At 44.0% G+C, this 20,543-nt stretch overlaps 1 protein-coding gene across 1 annotated transcript in view; it reads right to left on the bottom strand.

Annotated features, from left to right (window-relative positions):
• The window catches only part of LOC101787649 (laminin subunit beta-4), a 78,108-nt gene that overhangs the window by 17,017 nt on the left and 40,548 nt on the right, over positions 1-20,543 (bottom strand). Inside the window, 13 exon segments of the mRNA XM_063234480.1 lie at positions 468-518; positions 521-560; positions 5,496-5,530; positions 5,533-5,677; positions 7,173-7,261; positions 7,342-7,559; positions 9,044-9,250; positions 9,661-9,807; positions 10,885-10,950; positions 11,188-11,453; positions 12,972-13,052; positions 18,572-18,604; positions 18,606-18,701. Of these exon segments, the coding sequence (XP_063090550.1) occupies positions 468-518; positions 521-560; positions 5,496-5,530; positions 5,533-5,677; positions 7,173-7,261; positions 7,342-7,559; positions 9,044-9,250; positions 9,661-9,807; positions 10,885-10,950; positions 11,188-11,453; positions 12,972-13,052; positions 18,572-18,604; positions 18,606-18,701 (1,474 nt within the window).

The following is a 20,543-nucleotide window of genomic DNA, read 5'->3' on the forward strand; positions in this document are numbered from 1 at the left end:
AGGGGACCCAGCAGGAATTCTATGAGTAAGTGGAGTCACAGAGCCAGAGCTCTGAGAATCACTCTGAAGAGACCTCCCTCTCTCTGATTTCCTCTGGTCTCCTTCTGACCCTCTGCGTCAGTCCAGAGGGATTGATTCTCCTCAAAGGATTCCAAGCAGCAGATAACTGACTACAAATCATGATGGTAGAGTCTGTTGCATTATAATGACTCTCCTGGATTTTAATAGAGCCTGCAAATATTAATAGGCTAAGGCAACTAAAAATTTTAATATAGGGGAAACATAATAGTTCTTACAGGACCACAAAAATGTTACTTTCAAAACTAGCACAAAACTTTGAGTTTTCCACTAAGCCCAAACTACTCAAACCAACAATCAAATAAAGGAATTTGAAACTCAGGTGATCCGAGTGCGCCTGTGACGGGCCGGCCGACTGCACTCCTGTGTTTTGGAACCCTCATACTTACCCATGCATTGCCCGAGTGGATCAACACAATTACTTTCCTTGCACTCAGTGTGCTTCCCACGTAGCCCAATTTGCAAGAACGCTGCCCTGTAAGCTTGAGGATGGTCATGGGTGAGGAACTGACAAACTTTATGGTCTCACAGCATAATTCACTTTCCTAGGACACATCTCTTCCCCTCCGGTGATTTAGAACATACAGCTGTGCAGAGGCGGAGGAAGGCTGATTCCCACGGCCAGCAACCACCCCGATTCTACCTCGGATCAGGATTAATGTTTGGCTTAGGGTTCTTCAATATACCGCCTGCTCCCAGCTGGCCCCAAACTGGGAATACACAGATGTAAATGAAAGCAAAACACACATTGGGAAACCGGCCACATTCTTTTCCTCTGCAGTTATGGGAGAAAGAGAGAGGGAGGGAGGGAGGGAGAGAGAGAAAGAGAGAGAGAGGGAGAGAGAGAGAGAGAGAGAGAGAGAGAGAGAGAGCAAGACCAGAGACCTGGTCTACTATTCATCAGTTAATTTGGCAAGTAACATTTCCATTATGGAAGGTACACTGTAGTTTGTACTAAGAGGGTTAATGTTTCTCTCAGCAAAATGACATTTTTGTACTTTAATCGATTACTAACATTTAATTGTTTTTTGGGGAAGGCTGGACTTTCTGTACCTTCCCAAATGGATTCTTGATTAGCTTTTATAAAAACTGAGGAGGTTGGAAAATAACAGGAGAAAAACACTATAAAAGTAAATCACCATAGTACTGGCCATAAGTTATCCTTAACCAAAATCTGCCTAAACATCAGTTCCATAATTTTTTTTGGAGTGAGGAAGTTGGCGGATTCATCAAGTGATTAATTTACCAAATTTCCGTCCATCTTTGGAGCTCACACAGCCTCTGTTCAAATGTAAGTCACCGTGGGAGCGCTTGCTCCTGAGGTTTCTCTGCTGCTGCTTGTGCTCAGTGACTGGGCAGTGCTTCCTTATTCTGCCCTGCTCCCTGTAACTCTCACCCTCCATCCTGAGTCCTGTTTTGAACAACTGCACAAGACAGGCAGCTGTCTCTTTCCCATTGGCGATGGCCACCTCAGTGTGCCCTGGCTTCCGTCCGAGGGCTGACCACCTCCTCTTCCTCCATTCCTTGGGTCACAGGAAGGCACGCTTCTATCCACTACTCTGGTCATCCGCCGTTGGACACATACTTCTCTGGTCTATATTTTGTTTAAAATGTGGTGCTTAGCAGAAAGACAAGCTCTGAACACTTTCATTCATCTGTGGAAAGAAGTGGAGAGGATGATAGTGACTCCAGAGGCTGGGAAGGAAAGAGGGAGGGAGGAGAGAAAGGTTGGTTAATTGGTACAAAAAATACAGTTAGATGGGAGGATTAAATTACAGTATTCTATTCTATAGCATAGTAGGATTTCTATAGATAATAATTTATCATATATTTCGTTGCTTTTTTTTGAGGTAGAGTTGTGCTATGTAGTTCAGGCCGACCTTGAATTTGTGGCGATGTCCCTGCCTCGGTCTCCTACGTGCTGGGATTGCAGAGGTGGGCCCACACCTGGCTATTATGCATTTCTAAAAGAGCTAGAAGAGAGCTTTTTGAATGCACTCAGCTTAAAGAAGGGATAAACGCTCGAGGTGATTGAAGTGAGTTACCCTGATTTGAGTTTTGCACATTTAAGTATGCATCAAAATGTCACACAATTATGTACAATTACTGTGTGTCAACTAAAAGTGTTTAAAAACTGTAGAAAGTGCAGTTCTCAGAAATGAGAACAATGCCCCTGTATTGTCTGGCCATCAGAGCAGACAGCAGAATGGTGACAGGCCTAGATCTGGCCCTGGCCCTCGGCCCTGACTCCAGTCCACACGGGCACCCCTTTCACAGCCCTGGTACGCTGCTGACTCATTCGAAGCTTGCACACATTGGAAATCCTCGGATATTTTTCATCTGAGCCGGTCTGAATTATTATTTCCATTCCATATTTATGGAAGGGATTTTTTAAAATCCCAGTTATACAACTTTACTTTTATCCTGCTAACGTTTCATCTCGTTTCCAGCCTACATGTAGCTGGTTAGAGTATCTGGCCTCATCTTCCGTCTTCATTACCCTAGATTACGATTTTGTAGCACCTGCAGATCTGAGAAGCTTGTTTCTCCAGCTCCACCTACGCATTTCCACAGATGGAAATGCTGGACCACATGTTTGGATCTCTCTGTGGGAATACACGAGAGACCACCACTGGCTGACATGGAGAAATTTATCAGTAATTGTTTAAACAGCTGGCGACCTAATTGTCCACATGTCTTCTCTGTACTCCAAGGAAAGTGTTTTCTGATTGTAAAGAGCAACTTTCCCCAAGGGAAACCCCGTGGCTCAAACAACCCAAAGAACCCTTGTCACTGGGGGTTTTTATTAAACCAATGTCATCCGATCGTCAGCTTATAGCTGCCCTTGGCTTCCACAGTTGAAGCGCATGAGTGCTGCTTCCCAAAAGGTCTAAGAAGTCGCTAGACAGTGGTGTCACAGTGTCAGAAGTCCCAAGTGCTTTGGGAAGCCAAGCAGTCATGTGGGCAGCTACTCACTTACTGCATAGCTGGTGGCTGCAGGTGTGGACAGTGGAGGACACACAGGCGTGGTCATCCTGTGCCCAGATCTTGCTTTCTAACGCCATACTCCAATAAAGGACCCACTGCTGGGTTACAGAAATGCCTGATTCTAGAATTAGGGTGGGAAATATATGAGATGAGCTCAGAGCATTTTGCCTTGCTAGAAACCGAGGAAGTACTTTGAAAAATCCTACAATATTGAAGCAGGTTAGAGGGACACAGAGCCATCTAAAGACTTCCAATGGTCAGGGCTGGGACAAGCTGAACATCAAAGCAGGTGCTGAGCCGTAACCAACAGTGTCGTGTAAGTGAGGACCCGTGAACCACAGCAGCGGGAATAAGTGGCTGAGTGAATGAATGAGCAGGAGACCACACACAAAGCTGCGGTGCAGAGTTCCGACGGCTCCTGGAGCGTCTGTACTGTCCAGGACGTAGACAGGACTCCTTACTCCTGAAGTGTGCGTTATCACGGTGACTTCCGTGGGGTCCAGTGTGCAGCTGAGGACAGGCGTGACTTCACGACGCAGAATCTGACAATCGCCGCTTCTGCTGAGTGGCAGGACACATCAACAACGACACGGTGTGTAAATCACTGAGCCGTTCCTGTCATGTGAAGAGAAGGAGGTGCTTTACCTTTTTGTTCTTGAAATTTTTACCTCCAGGATAATGAGAAAAATGTGAGATAAATTTGAATTGACAGACACGCTCCAAAATACTTTTACGGTCATCAGAAACAGGGTAAGTCTGCGAAACCATCGCAGCTAAGAGGAGGGCTAGGAGCCAGGATGACTCATTGTAATGAGCTGGGGATGGGGTCTTGGAAAAGAAGAAAGACCTCAGATAAAGCTAAGGCACTATGAATAAAGGATGAGGCTTCAAGAGCGATACAGATCCATACTGGTTATTGCCGTAAGATGCTCATGGGGAAGCAGGGTGTGGGGTACATTTTGTCTGTACTGTTGTCGTAAGCTCACAAATCTATCCTAAAAGAAAGAAAAAGTCTATGCTTTTGAAAAGGGGTATGGTGTGTTGGTGGGGTGGAGGACGGTTAGAGAGAAGGAGAGAACAGAAGGGAGAAAAATATCATATAAATATATACATACACATATGCACGCACACACACACACATAAAACCTTCTTCACACATTTATCCTGTAAGATTTGACTGTTGGATAACATGAGTAAGTTCCTCAGTGGAGCTGGGTGAGTAAGCCAGCCTTACTAATTAGGAAGACTCCATTCTTCAATTAGCATTTTCATTCCAATTAAATTCTGATCTCTAAAACCTGTGCGTGGTGGCGCACTTCTATAATCCCAGCATTTGGGAGGCTGAGGCAGGAGAATTGTTTGCAAGTTTGAGACCAGCCTGGGCTACAAAGAGAGCCCAAGTTCAGCCTGAACTGCATAAGGAGACCCTGTGTCAAAAAGACCAAAAAAAAAAAAAAAAAAAAAAAAAAAAAAAAAAAATCTGAGCCCTGTACTGCAGATTTTTTTCTTTCTTTTTTTTTTTTTTTTTTTGGTCTTTTTCATTTTTATCGGTACCAGGGATCGAACTCACGACTGCCTGCTTGCAAGGCAGGCGCTTATGCTGCTGAACTAAATCCCCAGCCCCTGATTTGACTTTTTCTAAAATTTTGTCATTGCTTTATCCTTACCTATCTCTATTCATGTGGAAAGTATTTCAAAAAGTTTATTAAGCCAGAAAAAAGAACAATAACAAAAGAACCACAAAACAAAAAATTAAGCATGGCATTAACAATTTTTCCATAAACAGATGTCATAGTATTTTTAAAAATTCGGTGCTCCTTTCCTAAGTGTCTAAAAAATCACACATGCAGTAATGTGGCGTTAACTGTGTGAGCCCAGGACCCTGGCCTGCAGTCTTCAGCCAGCGATCAGTGCCCGTCTGGAAGTTACCCTGCTGACTTAGGTCCCCACTCGGAAAGCAGCTGGTGAGTCACAGGGAATGGCAGCTCCATACTCAAAAGGGACGTGTGGATCCTGAAGGTCTGTTTCCTTTCTGATCCACAATAACTTCTGATTAGCAGTCTGTTTCTCGGGTCTTCCCTGTGATTGTGTGTACGCAGTAGTGAAAGGGAAGGTTGGCAGAGAACCCAAGCAGGCAAAGCCGAGTCCCTCATTCTCTCCTCTTTTTTTTGCTTCTTTCTTTTTTTTTGTACTAGGGACTGAACTTATGTCTTTGCATTTGCCAAGCACGCCACTGAGCTAAACCCCCAGCCCATTTTTTGGCTCTTTTCATTGCTGGTAAATAAATACCAGCTCTGCACGCGCATACGGCCCACCCATCATGTCTACAAACATGAATAAACGGCACATAAAGAAAACCATCTGTGCACACTTGGAAACCGCGCTTCCCCATCAGCCCTGGGCTGCACTGGTAAGTTTTAGCACCTTGCCTGGTCACAGTGTCTAATTTGAGATGTCCCAGGTCACAGTCACAAGGCCCACATCCTCTGCCAGGAACCAGGTTCCAGTCCCCATCATCACAGTGGTCACAGGCCGGGTCTGTGACGTTTGGCAGAAAAGCATGTGCCTCAGTGACAGGGTCAGCACTGGGGGACAGTCCACGGTATTCACCCTAGGAGGGTGGCAGGAACAGCCTGGGGTAGATAAAAAAGCTGTTAGAGATAAATTTGATTAAGTCAGCATTTCACAAACCATCTGAACAGCTCTGTAGACTCACGGTTCACTTCTCCAAAGGGCTCAAAGAAGAGACACCTGTGAATAGTACAGGATTGATTAAAGCTTCTAGGCAGGTTGAACCCATTCAATTATTTGGGCCTCCCAAGGCCAGCTTCGAGGTAACCTCCTGTGCTCCGGAGCTCACAGTGAGGGGGGCTTCCTTCCTTCCCCTCGTGCTCATCTCCAAATCTCCACTCATCTAAATGAGCGAAATAGTTTACTAAACGGACTCGGGCAAGCTGAAATTACTGGAACAGCTCCCTCACAAAAAGTGGACACCTCATTCTCCCTCTTCTTTTTAAAAAACAATATTTTCAATATTGAAATGTTTTTCTTTTTAAAAAACAGTATTTTCAATTTTAGTGTGAGGAAGAAAAACATCACAAAAACCCAAAGAAATCTCTTTTAGAGGCTGGAAAGGGGTAAAGTGAAAAGGGAATTCCCTTAATTTAGTCATTCCTGTGGAATTGCTGCGGGCAGGTTTGCTGTAAAACATAGTAGTTGGATTATTGGTGTGAAGATAAACTGATTTGGTTCTTTTGGAAAGCAATTTGGCAAGATGTGTAAATAATCATAAAATTTCTATATATAGTGTGACTTTTTCCTTAAAATTGTAAGAAAATAGTTGCAAACATGGATGAAACTTTATGAAGATTTTCATAAACAGCAGGCAGTAATATGAGAAAAATAGAAATACATTAAAAACCCCTACATTTAGAAAAGTCTGACCCCCAAAGGGAGAAATGCAAGCAAAGCAAAATCATTAGTTTTTATCATAAGCAATGGTGTGTGGGTAAGGGGATGATGCATGATTTTTATTATTATTTTTATCTTTTATGCTTTCCTTCAGAAGCAATATTGCTTTACATTTAAAATAAAGACAACAAAAAAGAAGCACGATTGAGGTGGAAAAAAAAGTTATGCAAAAAGGACAGTTATGAGAGGTGGAATGCAGACATAGATTTGGAGCTACTAGTTACAACTCATCCTTTTACAGAGTTCCTGGAAATTAGAAGATGCTAATTAAGCAAATCCACTCTAATGGCTCGCACGAGAAATCCTTGTGGGCCTTTCTTCAGACCGTCCATTGACTGTTCTGAAAAGTGCAAGAGGTTCTAATGATTCTCTGAAATCTTTCATTTAAAATCAGACTAACTGCTATATGACCACTTACTATCTTTTTTACTGGTTTTTTAAAAAACTTTTTCCCCCTCTTTTGATACGGGAGATGGAACTCACCACTTTTGCGCTTACCAGGTTTTTTTCTCTCTCTCTTTTTATTGGTGCATGTTTGTAGCGCATAGTGATTACATTCATCAGAGGAGTCAGTGTTAAAAGCAACAGTCATAAAAGGGAAACTAACAACCTCAGTGAGTACATCATGACCACACCCCGGAGCGTGGTGGCATCGCCTCTGTTTCTGCTGACAAGTTCAGTGCCAGGGCTCTGCCATCCAGCGAGGGGATACTGGGGGCACCAGCTGGAAAGAAGCAAGCCTGAGGGAGCTGACTCCCGTTTATGAGCTGTGCTCGGTCTCCCCTGGGAGCTTTGCTGACTTACTTTTGCAGCTCTGATTGAGGGTGGATCCAAAGCGACCTGGTTTGCAGAGCTGGCAGTTTGGGCCCTGGGTACTGTGCGGGCATCTAAGGCAGTGCCCTGTCTCCTGGTTGTGGGGCTTTGGGTCCGATCTGTCCGGGTTGTGGTTGCAGACACCTGGCTGGCAAGGTGCTCCAGAAGCTTGTGGGTTACGATAGAAACCAGGAGGTGCAATCTTCACACTGAATTCCTAGAAAGGGGTGAGGCATGAATATTGGGGGAAGGAAAGAGGCCCATGAAAACAGGGAGTCCCTGAGCTCCACTAGGGTCAGTGATAAGACACATTTGGGAGTGAATAAGGAAGAATATTATAAATCAAACAAATCATTAACTTTTTTTTTTTTTTTTGTCTTTTTCATTTTTATCGGTACCAGGGATTGAACTCACGACTGCCTGCTCGCAAGGCAGGCGCTTATGCCGCTGAGCTAAATCCCCAGCCCCAAATCATTAACTTTTATGTATTATTCAGTCAGAGAACGACAGTGAAAGTCATTCAGAGCTAAAATGTCTTGGTGAAGAATGACTTTCTGTCCTTCTTCCAAAACTAAGACACGGTGGGCACAGGATTCTAGGTCCATGTCTATCCACGGTTACTCTCGTGGGCCCTGGGTGCCAAGCTCTGCCCAACTCCCGTCCTCGGGAACATGCAGCTCCCATTCGGTCCAGCAGTGAACCAGGCTGCCCACAGCGACAGCCTGAGAGAGGTGTCCACCGTGAAGCCAGCCAAGCCCAGGGTGGGTCACGGAGCCCTGGGTGGCCACACATCTCCCTCCAACACTGCTGACCACTCCAACCTTCAGTACTTAAAACTGCAATCAAGTCAAACCTGCTTGGAGAAGAGGGAAGAATCAGCACAAGCCAGGTGTAACCTCAGCTGTAACAAACGGGAAGACAATCTGTCATGTGATTTGCTTATTAAGATGGTAAGTATAATCAAAGAAAATAATACCGCTGGGTTTCTAAGTGGGATGGAAGCAAGTAGACTTCGTAAGTTTTCTTCTTATTTGCATTATATATTCATACTCATAGCTTAAGCTCTTTAGAATAAAATTTTTGATGGAGCAAATTTTGAACTAAGACTTACATAGCCAAAGTAGTGCTCCCAGACATTAAAAAAATTAGCTGTATCTGTGAAATATCGGTCCAAGCTGGGCATGGTGACACATGCCTGTAATCCTAGCACTCGGGAGGCTGAGGCAGGGAGATTGTTGTGAGTTTGAGGCCGGCGTGGACTACAAGGTGAATTTAAGCCAACCTGACCTGCATAGTGAGACCCTGTCTCAAAAAGAAAAAAAAAAAAAAAAAAAATCAGTGAAATTGGTTGCCTGCAATAATACAAGGAAAGCTTTTGGCTAATTGAACTTGTACTTCTTAATTGCTTATGTAACATGTTATATATAATTTATATGCTATTCATGCATATGAATATCTGTACATCTTAGTAGCATGTGATGATTATATTTTAATTAAATTAATTTGATGTGATCTCATTTGGTCAACAAGTTTTCTAAAACATTATTTAAAAGCAATTACAGTGCAGTCAAGTGAGAGATTGCCACTGCTTTTTGGATCGCTGAGCTCTTCCTTCAGCAAGGCAGCATACTGTGCCTCCTTTCCTTAATACGTTCTGCACCTGTGCCAGGCAGACACATTATGAGCATGTGACCAAGTCACAACTGTGTAACCTTGAGGACAGCCGCAGATTATACCTGAGCTCCAAGGATTCTGATGACACAGATGGGCAAAATGCTGATTGCTGGGGGGACACAGGCAAGGACAATAGGATTGTTCTAACAAGGGTTTCATAGCAACCATCCATGCACCTGTCAGGCAATTTCCTTTTACCAAAATGTTCTGGGAAAATATCATGTGTTAAGGGGAGGGGGAAAAAAAAAAAAAAAAAGAAAATATCATGTGTTACCCAACATGGTTTAGGACAAATGCAACTTTCAAACTCAATGTTCTAGAAGATGCTTATTTTTTCTGTGAAAAAAATTTTTATTTATAGTGAAAACTTCGAGGTACAGCCATTAACCTTTATGATTTATGTGTCACATTTGAAAAACATAAAAATAATGGGTCAGGCAAATGTGTTAAATCAGTAGATTTAATCAGACATTTTTGGCTCCTGGGCTGATTTTAAAGGATGATAGAACCCTCATCGTCCCCGCCCATACGAGTCGTTCAGCACAGACTGCTGGGTCAGTCCTCATATGTCCGCCACTGTGAAACCAGAATAAAATTTTAAAAATCTAAAAATTAAAGTGCACGTGAATTCCATACCTCTCACATGTTGTTAAGCCCCCACATCGGAAACATGACCCTATCTTTGGATCGCAAAGTTCAGCAAACCCATTGCAAGGGTGAGGGTGACAGCTGGGAAACCCAAAGTACTCTGCTGGGCTCAGCTCGCAGTGGTGCCCACCGCCCCTCCGTGGTCACACACGGTATTCTTTGAGCCTTGAGGACCACAGTCACATGCTGGATAAAGCACAGAGAACTGCGGTGGGCTGGGGGAAGTGGCTCGGTGGTGGAAATGTTAGTTCTCACTTTGCATCCCTTTCCCAGCCGAGGTGAATACAGAGAGTTTATAGTGTGATTAGGACAAACCCAGGTGTATCGTGAGTTTTGGGTAAATAATGATTTACTGATTCCTTCAGTAAGTGACAGGTTGTGAACAATCGATCCTTAAACATATCTGTGGTTTTTACAGAGGAACTGAACAAGCAACATGATTGCAATGACCTAAGCTTTCATAAAGCTTAGAAGTCAAAGTATAAGTGAAATTTATAAAATTGTTAAAAAAAAGTTGTAAAATTGAGCAGTTCCTGTAATCCCAAACCACTGCCTGTAATCCCAGCACTCTGGAAGGATGAAGGGGGAGGACTGAAAATTTGATTCTGGCCTAGGCTACTTGGTGACTTGCCGAGACCCCTCTCAAAATTAAACAAACAAACAGAGTTGGGGGCGGAGCTCAGTGTAAAAGCCTGGGTTCAATCCCCAGTATTGAAAAACAAGCAAGCAAACAAGAAAACAACAAAAGGAGTACAGATTTTGTGGCTGGAATTGTTGGATTTGAATTCTAGGTCCATTGGCTACACGGTGTTAGTGAAGACCGCACGGAATGGAAGAGACATTTGTTCACTTGTGTAGATCCCTCTGTGTGTCTCCAGCATTTTGCAGCTTAAAACAAGAAAGCAGTGCAGGACCTGTTCACTGTGCGGAGGAGACATCTATGCCCAAGCAGTACCCAAGAGGGAGACAACCTCTTTGAATCATGGCCCAAAAGCTATGCTGCCCTGCTGGAAAGGAGAATTAACCTACCATAGATTTGATGGGCCCTAGCATAGGTTTCTGTTGGGGCAACCTTCTCACTAGTGGTTTACGTAGGACACAGGACAGGGTGGCACGAGATTGAACCACTAACCACGGTTGAAGCTCTGTGTAAACCATCCTTAGACAGAGGTTAGAAAATGATCTGTAAGGCTGTCTGGAGCCCAGCCTTACCTAGAGCGACAGTGTCGTTTCTTCCTTGACTTCCCAGCTTCACCGTGGTGCTCGCCCCCCCAGTCACTGGGTTTACAGGCCAGACCGTAGAGCTGGGTGTGTGCGACCAGCTGCTTTCACAGCTTTGCCTGTGTCACCGGGCTACAGCCCATTTGACGCAGATGCAAACTCCTGGAAGCGTGGGCCATGTTCTGTTCATGACTTGGGGCTCCTAGGAGAACCCTCCACACTGTGCCATTGGCCATACTTGTGAATCAAGTATGTTAGAAAATCTTCTGGCACATTTTGTTCACGTAGACAGACTAAATCTGAATTGTGTGGCAAGTCCCCAGTTCCTGCTCCTTGAAAACTCCCATTCCCCTTTGTCTGCCTTCAAAACACCAAGATGGTGAACAAACACATTTCCCCTCACAGTTTGGCTCCATCCAGTGACAGCCGTGATGTCCCAAAGTACAGCTTCCAGCAGAGCACCTGTCGGAGCGATTCCCAGTCACAGGAGGTTTGCATTGGCACTGGCCTCCCAGCACCTGCAGCTGGACCTGACCGTGTCCTGGGGTGACATTTGCAGGCTGCAGGGAGAAAGGCACAAGGCAGGGGTGAATGAGGACCAGAGCGAAGCATGCTGTTTGCTGTAGCTTTAAATGTTACACGGGATTGTTGTACAGACCAAAAGTAGTAATGTTTGAGTAGTACTTAGAACAGCATTTGGCATATAGCAAGCACTCAATGACCATTACTCGAAAAGACAGTGAAAAGCCTTGAAATAAATTGTTTTAAGCCATGATATAAAGGCAAGTGTTACTATTGGTTTATTCCTTCAATTTCTAAAGTCCTATGGGACGTGACACAGTGAATGTTTAAAACAATTGTTATAGTAAAAGACACATTGCCATTGATGTCTCCCAAATACTCCCAAACACACTCATCCATCATTTCTGCCGCTTTCTGAGCAGTTCTGGATGGCCTCTGTTGTGAGTGTCCTTATAAGATGTGACGCAGAATGCGGTAAATGCTGCTTCCCCATCCAGTGGAAAGGCAGGCTCCTAAAAACATCACCGTGTGTCCTCACCCCCTTAGTCCCCTGGTCTGGCACTGGGAGATTTGTGGCTCTTCCCCAAAGTCAAAATGAAAATGGAAGGTAAATGTTTTGAAACAATTTAGGACGCTGAGGAAGCCAGGACAGTGCAACTAAAGACACTTATGAAAGAGGATTTCCAGAACTGCTCCAGAAAGTGACAAGACAGCAGGATAGGGTGTCTGAAGTGAAGTGAGGTGCTTTGAGGGGCATCCATGGCAACGTGTCTTTTATTGTAACAAAATTTTAAACAGTTAACATTCATCATAGTTTTTTTTTACAATCACACCTACAGGGTTTATTTCCTTAGTCACATATTCCAAGATGGTAAACTCAGACTCCCCGGCCCGGCCCTAAAGGAGGAAGCATTGGTCTCGAACTCAGGACGCCCAACTGCCTGTGTATCTGTCTATAGCACTGGTTCCCAGGGACGGGGAGTTTTGCCCTCCAGGGGACATTTGACAAAGTTTGGAGACATTTTTGGACCTCACAATTCAGGGAGGGTAATAAGGGTATCCAGTGGGCAGGGATGTGGCTGACACCCTATAGCAAACAAGAGCCCCACCACAGAGTTCCCCAGCTCAAAACGTCCACAGTGCTGAAGCTGAGAGTCCCTGCTGCAGCTAAGCGGAACGAGCCAGTTACATAGTGTTTTTGGACTCTAAAACCCAAATTTGTGAAATACAAGTTTGAGGATGAAAGAAATTGGTTAGAGTTCCTTCCAAACCCTAAAACTCAAGAATTCTGAATAAATACACCCACACTGCAAGACCCGCCCTCTTCCCCACACTGGCTGTCCTGTGGGTTTTGCTCTGTCTGCTCTGTGGGCACCATGCATAATGCGTATTGTGGTTGTTCAGCTGGGTGCTAAACTCTTATGTTCTAAATGGCATTTTCACAACTCTTGGGTCTCTAGCAGAATTCACCAGTCTCAGTTTGCTTGAGATGCTGGCGCCAGCCTTTCAGATGCACAGGGAGCTCCCGAGACCCCCACCTTCTATGTGGTTTCGACACAGTTGTGCAGCAGATCCTCTGCCATGGCCGGCTTGCTGCAGAAATCCTCTAATGAATTGCTTTGGGGAATAAGGCTGAGCTTTTGAAATAACAAGAAAGGAAGACTTGTGTTCCAACTGTCTGTTGTCCAAGATTCTTGTTATATTAAAAAAACAGATCTCTGAGAATAATTGTTCAAAAGAGATTCAGCGCAATCCTTTAAATGGTCCCAGACTGAAAATTTTTACCAGTTCAGTTATTTAATAAATCTTCAGCTGGATGTTTATATTTCTTGGATTATGGCAAAGAAAACAACCTTTTAATTGGCATCATCATTTTTTACTAGCTACTATATTTGTCTTAGATTTGAAAGACTTTTAACTAAGTGGTTCATTTGTATTAAATTAAGAAATTAAGGTTTAAACAGAGCTTCTTATGGTGGCAGAGTAAACTCTGATTCCATAAAATTCTCCTGTCAGTTTTCCAATTCTGTGTAAACAGTGAATTCTACACCACCCTAACCTGCCTTCTGAGAGAGGAATAGGACAGGTCAACATATTACAGGCTCCCAAAAGCCCTCCAAGAAAGATACTTATTTTCCTTCTCTGATTTTTTTGAGACAGGATCTTGTTATATAGTTTAGGCTGGCCTCATGGCAACCCTCCTGCCTCAGCCTCCCAAGTGCTAGCATTACTAGTGTGCATTGCCACATCTTGTAAGAAAGGTACTTTTTAATGTCAGTATTTCCACAGATACTTAACTACTTGCCCTATATCCAACAATCCTCATTCACATTGTAAAACCAGTATTTTACAGATAAGTTTGGGGAATTAATGGCATAGGTCATAAAACTATCATAAGGACAAATGCTTCCCTGGAGCTTGTTTCAACTTTTATGGGAAAGGGGATATTCCGTTATATTTTTAAAGAAGAGTTTAACTGCCCCAGTTTGAGCCTTCTCCATTCCATCTAGGATGTCTAGGGTACATTTACTGCTCCTCATCTCCCTGCCACTCCCCTAGAGGACCTCGGCGGCCTCCTGATAGGCGCCCCGGCTTCCATGCTTGTTCCCTGTGATCAATTTTCTGCCCTGATTCACAGTGATCCTTTTCAGCATGGTTTAGATGATCCCTCCCTTTAAACTTGTTGGGTACTTCCCTCTCACTACTGGGTAAAATCTAAACTTCCTCTCTTCCTGCAAAGGTACCTTCATTCCCAGGATCTCTGCCCTGAGGTTCTCAGAATGGGCGGCATCTCCCCCAGGGAGCATTCTGGAAACTCGATGGAGTGGTTTTAGGAGTTGCAGCAACTGGGTGTGGTGTGTTACTGGCATTCAGAGGACTAGGTCAGAAGTACTAGACAGGCTCATAAAAAGGGCAAATGATTTCACACCCCTGCCAGCCTTGAGAGGTCCCAGTGACCATCCTCAAACCAGCACACTCTGTCTGTAACTGTCCGGGCTGAGAGACTGAGTCTGTGGTTTCTAAACACGTCAGTGTGTTCCCAACACACCTGCCCTGAGTGTCTCATGCATGTGAGTCTCTGCTAAGAATGTGAGGAGATTCCTGCAATAAAAAGGAGAATGCTACGGTTTGGATCTTTCTGTCTCCCCGTGGGTCAGGCTTATCCCCTCTAGTAGCACTAATGACAAGTACAGGAAACGGAAGAGCAGAGGCCTGGTGGGAGGCTTCTGTCCCTGGGGATGGGTCTTCAAAGGGGATAGCAGTATCTCGGCCCCTACCTTGAGCTCTCTTTTGTCCTGGTCATGAGTGAGCGGCTTTGCTCCACCACAGCTCCTTGCTATGAGAAGGTGCCTTGCCACAGGCTCAAAAGCAATGGGCTCTACTGACCATGGAGTGAACAACTGTGAGCCCAAATAAACCCTTCTTCTTTATGAGTAGATTACCGCAGGCATGTTGTTACAGTAGCAGAAAACCATGTAACAGCAGCATGTCACATTTTCTTCAGGGCAATGCTCTGCTAGGATTTTGAAACCTCTCCTCCGGTGCTGTTGCCTGCTGATTGCACATCCACTGGAGACAGTAAGCCCCAGGGTCATAGGGAGGTGGATATTTCATTGATGACTTTTCCTGCCACTCTGTCTAATTTGTAGTTATTGCTTTACAAAGCACTCTTCCTTAAAGAAGTCTATTTACATTTCTAATATTATGTCTTTAATTATTTCATGTGAAATTGCCCCTGCACTCACCAATCACAAGCCAAGTGGAAAGGGATGCAGAGGACAGTTAGATAGTGTAGGGCTGGGGATAAGTAGCTGACCAGAGATGATTGACAGCTGAGGGTCAGAGCTCCTAGACGTGGCCATTCTTGCAACCAAGTGGATGGACCAGTCGGCAAGAGTCCGAATCAGCTATAGGATTTTGTTGTAGCATGACTCCGTTTTCCTAGAAACTTCTAAAGACTTTATGCTTCCTATGAGTAGTCCATTTCAGGGTTTGGAAAGGAGAATGGCAGTTTAATAGTCTTGAATGCTTTAGATACTTTTGAATCTAAACACAGTTTCATGGAGGCAAATGTCATGGAATTTTGGCATCGGAAAACAAATCTTGAGAGTCTCACCGTGTTTGCTGAACAAATGGCATCTGTGCTGAGCAGCACCCAGCACTGAACAGAAGTTTCATTTGGTTTTCTAGGTATTAGATGGACTTTGGTGCAGAAAATGATTTGGCTGAGAAGGAGAATGAATTTTTAAATGGGCAAGTCCCAAAGAGGTTAAGTATCTTCCCAGAGCAGCAAAATGGGTTGTGTGGCATCAAACACATCAGTGTGTAATAATGCAATGTAATTTCTCCTACTGGGCTATTGTGGGCACTGTTGGCACCTAGCCTGGATCCTCTTTGGCAGGCTGGTGTCCCCATCCTCTGGATGCGATGGCATTGGCTCCTAAAGGCTCACAGCTGTCTTCTTCAGAAATCAGCACTCAGCCACCATGTCCGGGGCTATATGGGCTTCCTGGGGCTGGTGGTAGTGGTGGTGTGCCAGGCGCCAACCATCTGGGCACACTTAGAATCGCCCCTTTGTCTGCCACTGGACTCAATTCTGGCATGCAGTTCATGCTGTGGAGCTCCCTGTGGGAATGGACCAAAGCCACGCTCCAGCAGGGCCATACCCTTACGGCTTCCTTGCCCGGTGCTCCCCTTCCCCCAGGAATCACAGGCATGGCACCCGTCTCTGCTTCAGCCCTTAGGGAATACGGCTTCAAACATAGGGCCTCCAGGGCTGCTTCCCAGGCTTGTGACAGCTTTCCAAGGAGGGTGTTCCCTTAATTTTTATTCACGTTTCAGGGTATGGCTATATGTAAGAGAATGATTGCTTGAAAATGGGTAAAAGGACATATTTTAAAATTAATTTCAAATTATTCACTTACTTGAAATTTGAAATTATTAAGTAAATAATTTGAAATTAAGCACCACTGCAACAGTTTTATTTATGAGACTGCCTTCTGTACTGAAATGAATTCTTTGAGGTCAAGAACTGTATTCTACACCTCAGAGCCAGCACAACGGCTGGTGTGATATGTTCAGGGCAGAGAGAATTTGAATAAATGCATTCAACAGAGCACCAAGTGATAATCTTTGGAATTTTCAAAATTTAAAGATATTTAAGGCATAGACTTAAAATGATATGGAGTATCTTGGCTTTTATCAAACTGAGTTTTATGATTCTCCTCCTAATAGCATCCCTTAGTGATCTAGGATTTCATTAAATTTTTCCACTCTCTGTGTTCCTAACTGTAACACTTTTGTCCCTGAATTAAACCTTTTGATCTGATCTTCTTCCTTTTCCTACTCATAGGTTGGTTCATAAGCACAGTCGTATTTTCAGATTTTCAGCAAAGAAGATGAATTTTATGGGGGGGAGCATGATAGTTGACCTTCCCGCTTAAGCGTTCACTTCTGCTTTCTAGTTCCATCATAGTATGGTGGATCCTGCCTCACTACTGCATACTTTCCAGCTGTGAGTTTAGACCACCTTTGGTTAAAACCAAATTTCAGGGAAACTATGAATAATTTTTCATTGAAGTATTCCTCATGCAACATTTAAAGGAAATGTTTGGAACATACATGCACTAAAACTTATTGCTTGAATTTCACAAGAATTTGTTGTTCTTCTGAAATTCAAATTTCACTGGATATACTGCTCACTCTTTTCTTCCTTTCCTTTCACTTGCCTCTCTCCTCTTTACAAATATTCATAAATGTAATTTTAACAGAGCAGTGTGATTTGGGAGGGGGTACCAGGAATCAAACTCAGGACCTTGGGTTTGCCAGGAAGTTACCTGAGCTGCTGAGCTATTTCCTCAGCCCATCAATCTGACTTTTTATCCACAAAATTACTTCATAAAATTCCACATAATTCCTTAGAATTCTGCTGAAAGGGGATAAAACTGGTACTTTCATATATTACTGACAATTCTGAAAATTAACAGTAGGATACTCCCCAGAAAAGAATTTGAAAAATTCAAAACCTATAAGACCTTCAGTAAATTAGGAATGTATTTTAATACACTTAAAATATGTATTAAAAAGAGATCTATTTACACAGCTGTGACTAGAGTATCTTAGTGACTTTCCCATTGCTGCAACAAAATATACAATGTCCACGAGTTAGAGAAGGAAAGGTTTATTTTGGCTCACAGTTTTAGTGCTTGGTTGACACATTACAAGGAAGAAACAGAATGATGGAAGGGCCTGGCAAAGTAAAAGATGCTCAGTGCATGCAGCCAGGAAGCAGGGAGAGAAGGGAGGAATCGGGGTGGGAGATACATCTTTCCAGATCTCTCTCCTAGCAACCCAGCTCTTCCAACCATGCCCTGCCATCCAATAGCACAGCTGCTGATACGTACAGCATCTCCATCATCCAATCATTTTCCACCAGCCCTGCCTCTGAACACATGAGCCTTTTGGGGGACACTCTAGATCTAAGCGACCACAAAGCATCATAGATTAAATTACATAAGTGTGTTCAGCACCCAAACTCTGCCCAGTGGTGAGCTTAAAGGGTGACACAGAGTAAGATGTTTAAGCACATGCAGGAGATGGATGCCCAAAGGAGTCACTCAAAATACTAGGGTTCCTAAAACATTAAGAAGCCAACACAAGTACCATCAGACATTGCTTATGATGCAAGAGGAAGTTGAGAAATCTATGCATGTAATTGTGTGAGCGCTCTGGTCACAATGATCTAAAAGCATAGCATGCACAGGATGAGAATTTATAAAACAGGAAGAATCGAAGTGGTGGGATTTCTTCTCCAAACTTTCTGCAATGCCTGTCTGCTGCACTGGCTCATCTGTCTTGACCCAGGCATTGCAGGGCTGATTTCTGACTCCTCACTCACTAGCTCTGTGACTCTGTGCCTCAGTTTCTCCATCTGTGAAGTAAAGACACTTACTTCACAGGGTTGTGGTGAAGATTAAATATAATGTGTAAAGCACTTTAATACTGAGACATGCTGTCATACACGGTTAGCAATGGCTATTAGGTGACTTTCATTCTTCAACAGGTGAGTTTATATTTTCAAGAAGTTTCTTGTCAGAGTCTGCAGGTAGAATTACAATGACACTCAGTGGTGAAGCTGAGAAGCTGAGAAGCTGACAGAATCCACCAGGACATGAGAGTGAGTGAGCGAGGAACTCCTCTTCCAAAGACTGAGGCAAACAGACATCGACGGAATGCTGCATGCCCAGCTCCACACAGATGGGCATGGGAAGCAGCACAACCTTGTACTGAGAGAGATAAAGCAAAACACCACCAGTAAAATCACAGTGATACCACGCCAGTAACCGCAGTGTTTGGAAGCCTTCTACTTAGGCCAGTAAGGGGATTCTACGATAATGCTGGGACAGAGTTCCATGTCTGGCATCAGTGGGTTGGCCAGGCAGTAGATTGACACTTAGATCTTGTTTGGTTTCTCCACAGGATTGTGCTAAATAGCAAAGTCTCAGAAACTCTGTTCTGGGTTGACAGGACCTCCCTGGAGAGAATTCGGAGCAGATTTCCTTCATCCTGTCTTTCATGCTAATGGCAGCAGGTTCACTGTTTCATTTTTGCCCCAATCTTTGAGCAATCTCAAAGTGAGTTTTTCCTCTTAGACTCTTGGTTGAGAGTCCTCAGCTGAGTGTTTTACTCTTAATTCTGGTAGCAGTTTACTTGATCACATTTCAAAACCACCTGGGCAATGAATAAGAAACGAACATTCAAGTTTAGGGTCAGGCGACCTGGACCAGGACCCTGATTCTGTTACATACTGGGGATAAACTCGGACTGGTCATTTAAGTATTCCTCACCTCAGCTTCCTCTTCATCTGACAAACACACAGTCTCCTCAATAAATTGTTATGGGTTAAATGCAACATTAAATATAGTATAGCTCCCAGAAATTATGTATAAGTAGGATCATCTCCCTCAATGCCCCTCTTCTCCTGCATAGTTTCTGGGTATCTTTTTATTGATATAAGAACCACATTCTAAGACACTTTCAATATTTGAGATCAGGTCTCAAGCATACCTGGTGGCCGCTGGTAAAGCAACAGATAGAGGCGTTGGCTGTGAAGTCTTGGTGTGTGTTGCAGCTGCTCCCTCCCGAGGGGTTAGGCCCGCTCTGGAGCACCCAATCAGCTGCAGACTAGCCTGGCATGGCATCCAGGCATGTCACCGTGAGGGTGCAGTGGAGTGTTTGGTGCACAGACTCGTACACCTCATGGATGGTGCGTGGAGCTGAATTTGCAACCCGCAGCCCACTTGGAACGTTGAGTCTCAGAATTGAAAGGAGTCGGAAAGGCTCACTCCCAGGCCCAGCTCTTTGAGTCTGTGTTGTGAGCAGGAAAGACATTGGCCCTGGTCAACCAGAGCTCATGGGCCTAGAAAAACCCTCACCTTCTGGACAGCTCTAATTTTTAAGCCCTGTCTTCAAATGATTTAATTCATTATGGAATAAAGAATAAAGAAGAGCAATTTGGAAACCTTCACAGAAGACTATAAAAAGAAACACGATAACTGGCTCTATTGTGGAAATCTTACAATTTGGAAGAGCTGTCAGATACATATTCTATGAAGAAATAAAACTATTTTTCTTTTGTAATGGTTTTCCTCCTCACCAGGTCAGAGATCACTAGAGTCTTGGCTTTCCTTTGCAAGTGAGACATGCAGACTCCTGTCCTATCAAGTTTCAAAGAGGGGCAGCAGCTGTGGTCATGTGACAGGCAGTGAGTGCCTCCAGAATGGGGTCCCCACAGGAGGCGGGGAAGCCTCTGGGATCCCTTCCTCTTCTATCCACATAAAACATTGTTCAAGGGAAATGGTTGGTGGGTTTTAGATTACTGGAGAAAAGGTTAGAAACTCCTGCTCTAGATCAAGTATCTTTCTAACTTTGTTTTCTAACTGCCATTCTGCTCCAGATATTGCTCAAGGGTTTTAGGGGTGGGTAGAGTTGTAGAAGGGGGAGAAGGGGCCATGTGCTCTTAGTCTCTCTCTTGTTGTATAGTGAGGTCTAAATGCAAATAAACGCCTCCGCTGTGTCCCCTCTGAGCCTCTCTGCACATGTGCTGATTTATTAAAGTTTTAGAGAGA

Source organism: Cavia porcellus, unplaced genomic scaffold (assembly GCF_034190915.1).
Source record: "Cavia porcellus strain 051 isolate PalLab524CR breed Dunkin Hartley unplaced genomic scaffold, mCavPor4.1 scaffold_2, whole genome shotgun sequence".
Classification (NCBI taxonomy): Eukaryota; Metazoa; Chordata; class Mammalia; order Rodentia; family Caviidae; genus Cavia; species Cavia porcellus.